The 16,292-nt window shown below is 44.0% G+C and overlaps 1 protein-coding gene across 3 annotated transcripts in view; it reads right to left on the reverse strand.

The window, feature by feature from the left end:
* Positions 1–3,618: 3,618 nt before the first annotated feature.
* Positions 3,619–16,292, reverse strand: part of LOC147454420 (IAA-amino acid hydrolase ILR1-like 3) — a 61,151-nt gene continuing 48,477 nt past the window's right edge. For 2 of the 3 annotated variants that reach the window (XM_086516388.1, XM_086516387.1), the window contains 2 exons: positions 16,143–16,271; positions 3,619–4,376 (listed from right to left, as the gene is read on the reverse strand). In XM_086516388.1, coding sequence (XP_086372514.1) covers positions 3,987–4,376; positions 16,143–16,271 — 519 coding nt within the window. In that variant the 3' untranslated portion in view covers positions 3,619–3,986. The remainder of the gene's footprint in view (positions 4,377–16,142; positions 16,272–16,292) is intronic. The other variant, XM_086516389.1, reaches the window with a different exon arrangement.

Below are 16,292 nucleotides of genomic sequence, written 5' to 3' on the forward strand. Positions count from 1 at the left end.
CGAAGCTGCCCTAGAGTCTCTCGAGCTGTCCTCTGAGAGTATGGACCAGCTCTAGCCAAAGATCCCGAACAGTCTTGGCTAGTGGTACAGAGCGAGCCTCGAAGATGCGGAAGCATCGGGTCCGCCAGATGAACCACAGTGTCAGGCCACTGATGAGCTCCCAGCACTCCTCTCTCTCCCTGCACCACTCCTGTGGAGTAAGTTCTTTAGCTCCTTTGCACTTAGAAAAGCGTACCCGTCTTGCATGGCAATGCCAAACTTTTGATATCATTGTTGCTTTTATTGTGTATTTGTGGTAAGCACGGTAGGTCTCCCCGATGAAAGTCCTGGCCTCATTCTTTGGTATTAGGTGCAAGGCTAGTAAAGCACGGATGAAAATACATTGAACAGTTATAGTAACTCCCTCCTAGCATGCTACGATAGCAGCATGGAGGGTGTTCTAGAAGAGCTTTGGCATTATGGATGTGTACCATTTACAAAATGCTTTAAGCCTCCTTTCTCTTGCATAAGATTTTGTATATCTTGTGGAGTAGCTAAGGGTTAGCTCCAAAAAAAATAGAGCAGATGATGACAAATCAGTGTAAACTTAAAGGCAATGTCTTCCTCTCCAAAGAAAAGGTGACCTTTTGACACGAGAGGAGAAGAATATCATGACCCTCAAATCAATGGTGGAGTAGCATAGCATGACCCTTTAACATTGCAGAAGAAAACAAGTATACAGGGAATGGAATATTCCCTACGGTTTAGATAGGTGAAGATGGTGCCACCTCACCGTCGTACTTACATATGGTCTATTCTTTTTTCCAAAGCACACACATGCAAGCACATAGTGCATTTCTCAAAATCTTAAATAAACCCACACACATTTTAATTACTATTAGATGTTTGATAACACTTAATGTCTCCATTCTTGTGAGGTTGGTAAACTCTATCCAAGCTCTTGAAATCAACATACAACACAAAGCTCACATATACTATAATCTTCCTATCAGAATGTAGCATATTCAATGATGATTTGCAAGTGCATCCTTACAACTCGTCAGTGAGATGTTGTATGAACATGTTGAATCTAATATTGCGAGACACTCTTTTGTGTTTAAAACATGTCATCTTTTCTCAAGAAAGTTTGAAAAGGTTGGTAAATATGATCAGATAAGGTGAGGCCCCATATATATTTTCTAACAAGTTTGTTAATCATTGCTTAATGTGAATATCGTGTTTAAATAGTGATTGCTTTACATAACTAGTGGGGTTGCCTCAGAATTACTTTGGAAAGCCTCGAGAGCTAGCTATGATCTAGTAAAAAGGTACACTACTAAACTATTTAAATTTATGGTTCGTATCTCAAAAGCACTTAGGAGAAATTTACACCTTCTATATAAAGCAATGCACAACATCCTACAAAACAAAAATTTTGTAAAAATGTAATGCATTTAGTAACATTTGACAAATCAAAAGTTAAGTAATGCATCAAATAGTCTCCTAAAAAATTGAAGTAACGCAAAGTTGGCTATCCCCAATTCGCTTATATCATGAGTTTGAATGAGAATTCACAACTACTACATTGGCTGCAACTTGTGAAAGACGTTAGAGGATCAACATTCATTTTCTTTGGTGTTACTCCAGTAAAATAACAAAAGAGGCCCAATAAGGGAAATATGGTATTGGTCTCAAAATCAATTGCCTCTAAGCTTGTTGTAGGGTTTGACAATGTGTTTTTAAAAGATATGTATAAACCAATCAAAAGTCACATGAATGGCATTAAGGAAAAAGAGGCTATACTGATTTTGAATCCAACGAGCTTTTCGGTGGTGAGGATGTTTGATGCAATGTAATGATGTGTTGTGTTTGCTTGCTACTATCTTGCATGTCTGCATTAAGGTTTAAAGCGAGAGAATGTGCAATACCATCCATAGCCTCTATAAAGCTAGGATTTTCCAAAGTCCACCACTCTTGGAACCAATCCTTGACTAGTTTATTGATTAGGTATTCCTTATACCATATGTTCAACCAAATTTGAATATATTTGCAATAGTGTTAGTCATGTGTTGCTTTAGAAATGGCCTTTCTAAGGTGTCATCAATATTCTTGGTTATTAAAGCAGTCATTGTCACCATCCATAGTCTCTACAAAGCTAGGATTTTTCAAAGCCCACCACTGTTGGAACCAACCCCCATGATTAGTAATGTGATTAGGTATTTCTTATACCATATGTATTCAACCAAACTTGAATACATTTGCAACCGAATTGTTAATCATGTGTTGCATTAGAAATGGCCTCTTGCAGCATCATCAGTATTCTTGGTTATTAAAGCATAGTTATTTTTACCAACTTTTCTGCTTTGGCCTTGTCCATGTACAGTGTTGCCCACATTGACTGTCTGGCCTCTTTTATTGGTTCTACCTTGAGACACCCACCTATGTTTATCCTTTACAAATCATATTATTACTATCCAATTGTTTTAGGTTACCACAATCACTACGACTTCCTTATCTTGAACCTTGTCCTCTACCCCTCTACTTAAAACCTCTACTTGTTTTAAGTAGAGGATTTTCTTAAAGATGAGCCTTTGCAAAGGTTCTACGTCTTAATCATAAAACATGCACACGATCCATGAAAAGTGATCAATGTTTTCCTATGCCATAATGTATGTTTAAATTCCTTGTAAGATAGTCCTAAGCCATGCAAGCAAACCTCTACATTACACCATCATCAATTGTAACCCAAAAAGACAAAAGGGATTCTCAAATGCTTTTCATACATAAGTCATTGACAAACAAATTTCTTCTCAACTATATGCAATTCTCCTTCAATTGTAGCTTCCTTTCTTTTGTGCTATTAGTTTCAAAAAACAATGTGATCAAGGTACTTGATCCTCTCGGAATATGCATTTTGCAATAGATAACCATGGTGACTTGCAGCGTTGGGAAACAGTGATATTACAATACTCTAAAATAGCCAAAATAAGTCAAGACCAGCTGTACAACATGCATAAATGATAATACTATTTAAGTCCATAGGCCATTATTATAACGTGCATACATACACATAATAACGTGCATAGAAGTCTAAAATAGCTCACAGACCATGTGCATACATACACATATAAGCACACAGTTAATATTGGAAACTAACTTATGAGAAATGCATGCAATACAACATTGCATAAATGACAATACTACATAAGTCTAAACCCAAAACATGTCACAAACCATTACTACAACGCACATACATACAGATAATAAGCACGTGTTAGTCTTGGAAACCAACTCATAAGAATTGCATACAAAACAAAGGAATCTCTTCATGCCCACCTCCCTCCCTCCTCGTCAGGCGCCATGCATGATTGATTTAAGCATATTTTCTCTTCCTTTGACTCTCTTCTTCCAATCGAGTGTTATTGTTCATACTTGGTGATGAACATGACTACTAATGTGTGAGCACCTTTTACACACAACATACTAGCAACCATGGAGCCAAATTTCTTGCCCCAACTCTCAATTCACTTGTTGCCAACCCCAATGCCATACTACGCGGGCTCTTCACCCCATACCTGCCCATGCATTGTGTACGGAGCGGGCACCCCTATCTATGCAAAGAGAGGAACTGGACAGAAATCAAGAGAATTGAGAGCATTTCTACATATCAACAGGAACAACAGATATTTTTAGAACAGAAGTACCAGGTGACTTTTCACCCCAACCATCACTAAACCTTCCCATCATCTTTCCCACAATTCGCAAAGGGCCCAACATCCTGTGGAAGAAGTTAACCAAGGAAGATAGAAAGGAAGAATAAGTACATGTAATTCATGAAGTCGATCATACCATCATTCCTTGACTAACTGTCTGGTAGTAAGCCTGTAAAGTTTCCTGGTCCAACTGAATCATGGCCCTCATAGCTGTTATGTACATTTGCCAAGGCCCTAAACAATATATGCTCATTGCAAGCAGAAAAGTGGCATAGCTTTTCACAAACGTCTTAACTATTGGGTTCTCCCAGACTTTGTCGACAGACCTAGATAAGCTGTTTGAAGATACATCTCTGCAATTGCAGCATTCAATGCAGCACCCAGAGGCAAACTATCCTCGTCCACTTGAAAGTACGGTGAATGGAGAATAAAATTTACTTCAGCACTTTTATTCCCCACGCCAAAGAAGAGCATTGCCCCCGGTACTTTGTCCAAGTAATAGGAGAAATCCTCCCCACCAATGCTGGGCTTAGCAGTCTGTACATTACTTTGCCCAAGCATCAAGTCTCCCACTGTTCTAATGTGTTCAACCATTTTGGGATCATTGATCAACGCAGGATAAAGGACACCATCAAAACTCACAGATGCTTGGCAACCAAGGGCTGCAGCTTGACCCTCCACAACCTGCAAATTTTCAAATCCAATATTTGTTTTCTAACAATCAAGGCATAAACATGCTTATGGATGCGTACAATGCAACTGGCAGTAAATTTCTGTCTTGCAGGAAAAAGGGAAATGAATTGCCTGTTGAAGAAAGACAGATTTTTTTTCACCCTTATTTTTTTAACTCTCTCACTCTGGTGGTTTCTCCAACTATGATTTGTGGTTAATGTTGCATTTGAGGGAGTTTTTCCACTGCCAGTTCCAATTCATCCTGTGCTGCCTACGAGCCTATGTAATGCCTAAGGGCTTTGTATTTGTTTACGTAGTACAAAAGGGTCTAAGCCCGCCTTTGAGAGAGAGAGTAACATCTTCAAAGGCCAAAGTGACCTATGAGATCAGAACGTTACAATGTGGTGGATCTGATACAAAGTCAGAGTAACAAAATGACAAAAAAAAAGAAACTACGGAATCCTGAACTTGTAGGTGTGAACTAAGCAGCTGGCTGCGGTAGCTAAATCACAAGAGATCCAGCATCAATCGCTGGCGGATCTCATCAGTCTCCTCCATGGTCAGCAAGCAGTCTGACCGGACATAGTGCATGTCGGGCCAAAGTGATCCGAATCCTCTGATGTAGCCTCTGCCGATGCTGTGTAGTCCTCCAAGTCGTGGGCGTCTGGATCTCCCCAGCTCAGCTGCTCAGTTGATCAGTGTGCCTCTGGTGTGAGGCGACAAGTTCTACTGTGGTAGTAGCTCCTCCCGGTGTCCAATGTCTGCTCTATAGAAGTCTGTGATGTGTCTCTAAGACTGGCTAGCCTCTCCTCTCATCAGGCTCTCTCTGTGTCTGCGCAGCTCGAGCAGAAACAAACCCACGCATCTTTGATCCTCGTACCTCATGACTTTGGAGAGAGGTCCAAAGACCTCTCCGAACAAGCAGTGGAAGCCGCCTCGTATCTCGTAGTAGACGGGGCAGTGGCATGTGTAGTGCAACTCTGTCTCACACTCCATGTCACATAAGGGACATGTCCTGGCCTCTGTTGGTACTCCGCTGTATCTCCTAGTCTCGATCCGTAGCTGGTGTGAAGATGTACGTATCTGGCCAATAGCACATCGTATCCCATGAGACAAGTGGGTGTCCATGTATCTGGGCCTCATCACAAAACCGTACCCCGTAAGCTGAAGAAGATGCTCTCTATAGAAAGCCATCTTCGTGCTTGGCTCCTGTGCTGGCTGTATCCATGTCCTCCTTGTGTCTAGTTGAGTAAGGTCCTGGCGGATGAGCCTGGTGACCTTGGACTGTGTAAGAGTCAGAGAGGGTGCATCCAGTGAATACTGGAAGGGGGGCAATCTGTCTATACTAAACCCATGCGCCTAGAACCATGAGATGTCATCTCCCCATACCAACATGATGTATCCCCCTGCATGGCTAACTGTCGGGAGGACTCAAGTGCAAGGCGGGCGTATATGTCTCTTGGAAGTTCCCACATGCGGTGTATGAAGGAGAAAGATCTGGTGAGCGTCTCAACCACTAGTGGGGGGGGGCAGCTAGCTCTGCTCAGATAATGGCACGTGGTACTGAAGCTTTGGCTCTAATGAGCCGCGAGATCATAGAGACCAAAGGCTTCTCCATGTTCCCCCATCCATCAATGCGACCTGTTCTCCCATGATGATCCAATGAAGGCCCCCATATCTCAGCTCCATAGAGCAATGCAGAAGCCACCAGAGTGTCAAAGAGCCAGAGCTTCGTCCAAGGCTCCTGAAACTGAACCTGTGAACACATCCTCTCCAATCTACCCAATGCTGCATGGGCTCTGGTCAATCTAGTCTCTGCTGCTCTCCTCAATGAAAATGCTGGTCCGCTAAAAACCACTCCAAGGTAAGTGTAAGCATTTGTATACTCCACTATCTCCTCGCTGTATGTGAATGCGGACGCTGACTGTGGGGTAGTATTAAATACCATGACCTTGGTTTTACCAAGGTTGCTATACAAAACACTTTCATGGGCAAACCTATGCAAAGCATCCAAGTGACGTTGCATCCCCTCCGGAGAGAACAACATATAACAATAGCGGAATCCATGTCCCTACCAGCGTTGCACCTCTATCACCATCTCCCTCAATATAGTCAGAAACCTCATCCACATACATACCAAATATAGTAGGTGTAACAAACTTGGGCACCCCAAGTCTAGAATTTGGCGCGACACGAGAGATTCACTTCAAATACTTCACAACTTGAAAATCACATTTCAATTTGGTCGACACAGCCCGGCGTAGTTCCATGCCCAGAGAGATTGGCCCCAAAGATTGGCGCCCCTTTCGGTATTTCTTTTATATTAATTTTGAGCAAAGTACAACTCCCGCAGGGTCCTCCGCTCTCAAACTCTGCGTCCAGATGCTATGAGAAGTGAGGCCCTTAGGGCTCTTTTATTCTTACAAGGGATGCCACAAGCAGAGCCCCAAAATCAGTTAAACTCAAAAGTAAAAGTTCCAAAAGCTTTAGGCTCGAAAGCATTCCACTCCTAAAAGCATGTGGCCTAAAAACTGCCCCAAAAAGCAACCAGCGCAAAATATAGAATTACGTACAACTGTCAGCACAAAAAGCGGGCCTCTCCGTATAGCCCGCCACGTCAGCATGTCACTAGAAATTCCGAGGATCCATATTGCTACCACGTCAACATCCGTACAGTCAGCATGTGTGTGTGTGTGTGTGTGTGTGTGTGTCCGGGTAGAGCTTCCACATCGTCAATTTGTGACATACCCCCCCTTGAAAGAATTGTAATTGCCCTCGAATTACGCCTGGAAAACAGACAAAAGCCATAAGCTGTCTTAGTAGACACTAACTGTTAGTACCTACGCACTAGACACAACACATCTAGCACATGTACAAAGACGACAGTTACATCATTGTCCATGACATCACATCACATGACAATCAATCACATAAATATTCATTTCAAATCTCAGGCAATGACTGGTAGCAACGTATTTAGTAACCACATCTAGATCCATTCTGGACCTCATTGATGTCGGGCTAACTAATCCCATATTGCGATCATGTCTATAGAGACTTTTTGACTCAAGCATTGTTGTGTGCGAGAATCATTCGCCTCAAGCAATGTCGTGTGCGAGAATCTGTCGCCTCAAGCATTGTCGTGTGCGAGAGTCATTTCTGGGGATCCCAATTTATCACTAAGTTCATACTGAACAGAGTGGTCCAGTCATTCATTCCATTGAATCAGTCGTGTTGAATTAGTCGTGATTTATGGTTCATTATCAGGTTCATTCAGGAGCTGTCACTACTCCATCTCATTCTTAATTCTGCACTTTTTCCAGAATTAACAGATTCTTTCATAAAACATTAGTTTTATTCAAAATTCAAAATCATCTTCCAAAAAGTCTTGTTTCATAAATTCATAAAGCCAAATAATGCTAATCAAAAATCTGTTCTGGAACGAGTATCGCCTCGTCCTGCTGCTCTTTCAATCTGCCAGTCATCCTGATTCTTGTGCCCTTTTGGGGCACCATGTAGCGATATGTCATTGTTCTCCACATTCAAAACACTTTCCTGCTTTTAAATATTCATCTCTTTGGACTTCTGTGAGAGAAGGTCGTCTATCTCTTCGTCGATTGTTTCTGCTATGACTTGTTAAAGGTTCATCTGATAGATAAGTCAATTTACCCGAATGTATAGCAAATCGCCGCTTCGCGTGTCCCATCAACTGTTGTATAGACTCGGACTTCCTTTCGAGACAGTGGTCTCGAATTTCTTTAGGAAGCCCACAACAAAATCGTTTAATCTGTTCCTTAAAACTGATCTTCTTAAAGGATGAAACAGGTAGAAAAATTTCCCAGAATCTTTCACAATAAGAATCCAAAGATTCTGTCTTGACCATTCGAACATGGTTCCAGTCAGTAATCAAGTCTCGTTCGTCATTCTTGTGTGAGCCATGAAGAAATAAAGAGTTTCTTAAATTTCAACCACTTTGTCGACGCTTGTTTCCTTAACAACAGAGTGGACTACCATGTCCATGCATTGCCTTTCAGAAAGGATGCCCCCCCGTTTGATCTTAGAGTGCTCTGTATAGCGGCCTCCAGAAAATACTATGTCAAACTGTTGGACAAAGGCTAAAGCCTTGGGAGCATCTCGAAACCCTAAAAAGTGCTCAAACTTTACTGCTTGTCCTCCCTCTTTGAATTCTTTGGGCTTTTTGCCCTGTTGTCGAGGAAATCATATTGATTGGCTCTGTAAAAATGCTTTCTTTTTGCATAAAACATGTGATCTTTCCATCGTTTCTTACCCTTCCTGTCCTCATCACTCGAGTCACAAGAAGATGAGGTGTCCGAGCTGTCAGAAGATGAGGACAAACTGGGCAATCCTTCGAAGCGTACCCACTTCTTCTACTTTCTGGCGTTTTCAAAAGTGGATTTTTGATCCAAGTAACCGGGGAAATTAGTTCCCTTGTTACGTTGCTTCAGTTGCTTTTCCGACGGCTTCTTCATGTCCAAAAGTTGATGGATTTGTGCATGGACCGCATCATGGAGTTCTTCTTCAGTAAACATTCTCAAAGTAGGAGGCTTCTTGATCGCCGGTTTGATTGGTGGCTTGGTGGTTTTCTACCACTGAGTATGCACTTCAGCCATCCACTGTTGGGTCAAAAATTTTGCAAATTGGGGATCCTTAGCAAATTTAATTATCTGCTTTGTGCACTCGTCAACCTGCTGTGTAGGCCGAGGTGGCCCGTACCCTTCCTCTGTTTGATCATTAAAATCTTCTTCGTGATCCCCTCCCGCATTAGCAGATGCAGAAGAAGTCGACTTATTCTTGTTGGAATCCATAAGTAATGTGGGATTCTTTATGGCTTTATGCCCTGTAAGACAGAGCGATGAAGATGGGAGCGCGCCCGATGTGCAATGTATGAAGGGTGGAAGTGGCTAATAAGTCCGAGGTCGGGACACGAAGATCCCAAAGATACCTCAAATAACAATCTCCAAGAGTGCTCTGTCTGCAATTTGATAGGACCGCTATGCTTTGAGAAAAGCACACGCCTGATGCTCTGATACCACTGTAACAAACTTGGGCACCCCAAGTCTAGAATCTATCGTGACATGAGAGAGATTCACTTAAAATACTTCACAACTTTAAAATCACAGTTCAATTTGGTCGACACGGCCCGGCGTAGTTCTATGCCCAGAGAGATTGGCCCCAAAGACTGGCGCCCCTTTTGGTATGTCTTTTATATTAATTTTTGAGCAAAGTACAACTCCCGCAAGGTCCTCCGCTCTTAGACTCTGCATTGAGATGCTCTGAGAAGTGAGGCCCTTAGGGCTCTTTTATTCTTACACAAGGGATGCCAAAAGCAGAGCCCCAAAATCAGTTAAACTCAAAAGCAAATGTTCCAAAAGCTTTAGGCTCAAAAGCATTCAACTCCTAGAAGCATGTGGCCTAAAAACTGTCCCAATAAGCAACCAGCGCAAAATACGAAATTCCGTACAGCTGTCAGCGCAAATAGCGGGCCTGTCCGTACAGCCTGCCACATCAACATGTCAGCGGAATTTCCGAAGATCCGTACTACTGCCACGTCAACATCCGTACAGTCAACACGTGTGTGTGTCCGGGCAAAACTGCCACGTCATCAATTTGTGACAGTAAGAGAGAGGAAGCAGTCCTAGTTCACCCCAATAGTGGAGTGAACCGGTGTAGATAGACCCTCTGAGGTGCGTACATGCCCTACTATTGATCTATAAAATGCCATGATCTCCCAAATGAGCTTTGTGGGTACTCCCATCTCCTGTAGTCTACGCATCAATCTAGCTCTGGGTACTGTGTCAAATGCTTTGCGGAAGTCCACAAAGCTACAATAGATGTCACCAGCCAGTGGCAATTCCATTTTTGTTTATTTTCTCTTTCTTTGGGGAATTTCGTTTGTTTTACCTTTTGGAAACACCCCTCTGGAAATCTAACTGCCCTGCATTGCATAGCCAGTGTGAAACTGTTCAGAGAGAGTCCAGGCCTGAGGGCTAAAGAGCACTAAGGTTGGACAAGGACTATGGTTAGCCAAAGTGGGGTCATTGGCCAGCCAAAGCGGAATCCTTTGCTGCATAGGCTACATTTCAGTTATGGGTGTGGCTGCAATGTATAAAGAGGATCAGATGACCTAGAAGAATGTAATGGCAGAAACTCCTAAATTTTAGGGACTGCTATTTTTGGACGGCAAAATGTCTTCGCGTCATTACGTGCAGTTTGACATGGGGATCATTTTGTTACTCTGTGGCCAAGTCAACAAAGGCTGCAGGTGAGATATTTTTAGACCCGAGGGTCTAAAGCGGGAAAATGCACAAATGAGTGACACTTGGCACTTTGAGGCCAGTTTACTACTTAAAGAGAAGGCAAAAACGTGATTTTCAGCTGTGAGCTCGTTTTTGAGTGCTATCACAGGTGGGAGAGCTTCAATGGAGTGTTGGCTTACCCTCTATGTACAGTGAGGTGCAGGATGTCATGACCTGCACACCTCTCACTGCTCTCTCTCTCTCCCCTATTCTTTATGGTTATGCCCCTCTAGTGGGCTTTTCATTTGACCAATGTACAGTTATGTGGGTCCATGCGCGATTGCCGAGGCAAGAGCCTCTTGCACAGGTACTCGATTAGCTAGCGGCTAATCCCCCGCAGGTATAGGTGATTCGGAGAGGCTTCACATGCGAAATCTCGTCCAATTCAAAGGGCAAGTAGCCCTACAGGTGCGGGAGCTCGAGGACTTGCTACGGATGCGACCGGCACGCGAAACGGAGCCCAAAACAGTGAATTACAGCCTGCTGTGTATTTTTGCAGGTTTAGGGTTTTGGCCCTTAACGGACCCTAATACCCCCAGGAGGTTCGGGGACACAAGGGGACCGCTGTACAGGTGATCTGGCGCATTTTCGGGGCAGAAAACAGAGAATTCAGCGTGCTGCAGATTCTCGCCAGGTTTTGCAAAGTGTCCGTATGCATCGGGAAAGTCATCCAATGCGTGGGAATACTGACTGTGAAGGGTCATAGTACAGTTATGCTGCCGAAATCAGGCCAGAATAGTTGAAATTCAGCCAAGATTGTGCGGGGCAGCTTGTAGGGAGCCACAACTTTTATTCCCTCTCTTAAAGAATAAAGAAATACCGAAAGGGGCGCCTAGGTTAGGGGCCAGTCTGGTGTCGGTCTTCTCATACAGGTGCAATCTAACAGCCTGTATCCCTTTCCCCTTTGTTGTTTCTTGAAAGTACAGGTAAAGTGGGCGACAAATTAAATGGGTGAAAGCAAATAAAGTTAAGTCTAAGGTCTACCGCCCTTTTTGAAGTTAGCAGGCCGGTTACAATAGATCCATCTCCCATGGGATCTGCCCTCCTCAATGATGGCCCTGAGTGTCAAGATATGGTCAAGAGTAGAAAAACCTCTCTTGAATCATGCTTGCCCAGTTGCACGCACTCCCTCCCTCATTGTCCATCTACTCAGTTGCTGCTCAAGAATGGATGCGTACAACCGTACCAATGTGTGTCCAATCATGATAGTGCAATAATTCCCAAGCTCCATAGGGTCTCCTGACTTGAAGATAGGTACAATCGTAGATAGGCTCCAAGTATCAGGCAAGCCCTCACACATGGCACGTTTAAACATAACTCCTAAAAGCTCTGCTAGTAGATCGCTGGCATGCATGAAATGCTCAACCACTAAACCATCATGATCATATGCTCTCCCAGTCCTCATCCTGTCAATGGCCTTCTTCACCATTTCATCGGTGAAAAAAGCACATGTGTGTGGGCATGGATCGGGGGGGTCGGAAAGGGGCAGCTGTCCAGGAACTGTGTACAAAGATGATGCGTACTAACCCCAGGCCTCTGTAGAGGTAATGGCAAAGGGGGGGGGGGGGGGGGGGGGGGGGGGGGGGGGGGGGGCACTGCTCATAAAAGAGCCGCAATGCCTCACGCGAGTCCTGACTCAAGAATAGCTGGTATAGATCCTCCTCTAGTCGAGCCAAAAATGCCCTCTTCTTCTGTCACACCAGGCGTCGGAAGTCAATCTGTGATAGTCTGTGAGTGATGTCCCCCAAAAGCACCTCCCTCTGAAGTCTAGCTCTAGTCTGGCGGCATTCCACATCATACCAGTTGTTCTAAGGCATGCTCCCAGAACGGTGTCTCTGCTCAGCCTGGGTGTGTGGTTATGCCTCCGCTACTGCATCATGTAATGTTTGTGTCAGTTTAGTAGTAAGCTCCTCCAGAAGTCACCCTGGCTCCTCAATGCATAGCCGTCTGTAGATCCCGTCCCCTAAAATGATAATGTCACCATCTCTAGAGAACTCCCATATGTCATCATCCAAAATAGAGAAGGGGCATTGTCTTTTGGGTGGTGTATATACTGACGTACTCGGGGGGAAGTAGCAAATAGCAATGTAAAGATATATGTTTGTCTCTGCTCTCAATCTCACCCACATGTACCTAGCTTGCTTATCCCTGCGGGCTATATGTATCAATGGCTACAACTCCTCCCTAAATAACACTGCCACTCCTCCCGAGCCCCGCCCTATGTGCTCTGATCGTGTCTCTTGTCTACAAGCTGTCTCCCATCTGTATCCAGTAATGTGTCTTCTTTGCTCCTCTTCTAGTGTCAGGTTGATAATGGTGGGTGTGGACGTTGTTTCCTTGCTTTTCCCTTTCTTGGCAACCTCAATCCATTTCTCAGTCTCATCTGCTTTCTGTTGAGTCTTTGTAATAACGTCCACCCATGAAGTCGTCATTTCTTTATGCTGCTCTTCCTCCTCTTTGATGCTCGCACTTGCTCTTTGATTGTGTTGAGTTCTTCTATTATAGAGGGTTGCAATTCTCCCTCTTCAAGCGTGTTTCGTGATCGTGTCTCAGCGAGCTCCTTCTTAAGCGACGCAATCTCTTCGTCTTGGGCCGTCACACGATCTCCCATTGCAGTAATCTTGCTTTCTTGGGCCAAAACGTAATCTCCGAGCATTTTTATTTGTCCCTAATAGGTTGCGGTTGATCTTGTTAATGGTTTCGATCATTTCTTTTTTGCACTTTTGAACTGCATCTTCAAAGGGGTCGGGCTGATCATTTTGCTTCCTCACGTTTGGTCGCTTCCAAATATGAGAGGAATTTTGCGGCGGCAGGAGACCACACTACATGCACAAGTGCTTCCACCTTATGCATACATGTTCTCCCACATTGAGCATACATGGCGTACATTTTCTGCAATTTCTGCAAATTACAAGAAATGCATGCTTTCTGCAATTCTTGCAAACTCTGCAATTTCTGAGAAAAAATTGAAATTTGAATTTTATTGTCTTCTGCTGTACCTGCTGGTGGGGGGGGGGGCCTGCAGGGAGAACGCGAGGGGAACGGGGCTGGGCAGGAGGCAGCACAGAGAGAGAGAGAGAGAGAGAGAGGGTTAGATTATCCCTGTGTCGATGTAGTTCCAGTAGGTACAAGCCTAAGCATCTTTGATCTTGGTATTGCATGACTCTATCTAGAGGTCCAAAGCCTTCTTTAAATAGGCAGTGGAAACGCCCCTGTATCTCATAGTATACGGTGCAATGGCATATGTAGTGTAATTCTGTCTCCGGCTCCATTCCTCATAACTTGCAAATTCTGCTCTCAGGTGGGATTCCCCTAAATCTGCCAAATTCAATTTCCAGCTGATGTGAGGATGTACGAATCTGACCAATAGCACATCTCAAACCATGAGACAGGTGGGTATCCATGTAGCTCGGGCGAATCACAGATCCATCTTCAGATAGCTGTAGGAAGTTTTCTTTGTAGTCGGCCATCTTCGTGCCCAATTCTTGTGTAGGGTCTACCCATGTTCTCTTAGTATCCAACTGTATAAGATCCTGACGGATGATTTTATTAATCTCCGTTCGTGTAATTGGCAGTGATGGAGCCGCAAGAGAGTATTGGAAGGGGGGTAATCTTTCCATACTAAACCCGTGTCTCTGAAACCACGAGGACAGTTGCACATACTAGCATGATGTATCCCCTTTCATTGCTAATTGTCGAGAAGATTCAAGGGCCAGTCTAGTATATCGGCAATTATTTGTATCCCACAAACCATGTATAAAGGACACTGATTTGGTAAGAGCTTCAATTTCTAACGGAGGGGCAGCTAGTTCCGCTCCGGTAATTGCGTGTGGTACGGAGGCCTTGGCTCTAATCATTCGGGAAATCATAGATACCAAAGGTCTCTCCATTGACTTCCAATTATCTTGATCCACAGATGGTCCCCAAAACTGGACCCCATAAAGCATAGCGGAAGCCACCACAGTGTCAAAGAGCCAAAGTTTTGTTCGTGGTTCCTGAAACTGCACTTGTGAACACATCCTCTCCAACCCTCCCAAGGCCGCAGAGGCTCTGGACAATCTAGCATCCGCCGCTTTCTTAAGAGTAAACTTCGGTCCTGCAAATACCACACCAAGGTATGTGTATGCATCTGTGTACTCTACTGTATCCTGGCCATATGCAAATGTAGGTGCCGATCTCCTAACCCACTGCGGTGTGGTGTTAAACACCATAACTTTGGTTTTACCCAAGTTTACCGACAGTCCACTGTCCTCCGCGAATTTATGTAATGCATCTAGCTGCCTCTGCATTTCATCTGGTGATTCTGCTATCAATACAATATCATCTGCATACAACAACAAAGGGATCCATGACCCTACAAGTTGAGCACCTCTGTCACCCTCTCTATCGATGTAATCTGATACCTCATCTATGTACATACCAAATAAAGTAGGGGGCAGTGGGCATCCCTGCTTTACTCCAACGGTGGAATGAACAATGTCGGAATCCCCTTCTGGAGTACGTACATAACCAGTTACTGACCTGTATAAGGCCATGATCCCCCAAATAATCTCTTTGGGGACCCCTAACTCTTGCATCCTGCGCATCAATCTGGCCCTTGGTACTGTATCAAAAGCTTTCCGAAAATCCACAAAGCAACAATACATCCTTCTCCCGCTTGCTCTTCCTTCCTCAATAATGGCTTTGAGCGTAAGAATATGATCTAAAGTGGAATAACCCCTCCTGAATCCAGCTTGTCCTGTTGCCCGTATGCCCTCATTCTCTGCCCATCTACTCAGTTTTTGTTCAAGAATGGATGCGTACAGTCGGGTTAATGTGTGACCTACCATAATGGTACGGTAGTTCCCGGGTATCATAGGATCTCCTGACTTGAAAATAGGTACGATAGTCGATAATAACCAAGATTCAGGTAACCCTTCACACATGACCCGATTAAACAGACAAGCAAGGACTTCTGAAAGTAGATCCCTGGCATGGATCAGATGTTCTGTTACTAAACCATCATGATCATATGCTCTTCTTGTCTTCATCTTATCAATGGCTTTTTTCACCATTTTCGTAGTAAAGAAAGTACTAGTAGCAGGGCATGGCTCTAGCGGATCTGGTAATGGAGGCTGTCTAGATACCATATATAATGATGTTACATATTGACCCCAAATCTGAGGAGAAGTAATCGTCGGAGGCGGTGAGTGCTCGTGAAATAAACGCCAGGCCTCATGTGAGTCCTGACTCAAGAAGAGCTGATATAAATCCTTCTCCAGTTTGGCTAAAAATGCCCTTTTCTTGCGACGTACTATACGCCAAAGAGCAATCTGAGACTGTTTATATGAAAGGCTCTTAAACTGGCCTAATGAGACAAATCCATGTACACGTGCTAAGTCCTGGCCATTGCCCTGGGTCTATGTTCACTTCTTCAACTTCAAATTCTGCTACAAAACTAGGAAGAAATCAGTTAACAAACCTCTCTTATCCTGAGCCTGAGCTTCTCTCCAGTGTCTCCAGAAAAGGTACGGTATGTACCCTGAATCTCCACATACTGTGGAATAATATTGAAGGCGTTCCCACCGTGAACATATGTCACAGAAACCACCTGACAAAGCTCCTTGTTAGA

The sequence above is a fragment of the Adiantum capillus-veneris genome, chromosome 7, assembly GCF_014529385.1.
Source record: "Adiantum capillus-veneris isolate H3 chromosome 7, ASM1452938v2, whole genome shotgun sequence".
Classification (NCBI taxonomy): Eukaryota; Viridiplantae; Streptophyta; class Polypodiopsida; order Polypodiales; family Pteridaceae; genus Adiantum; species Adiantum capillus-veneris.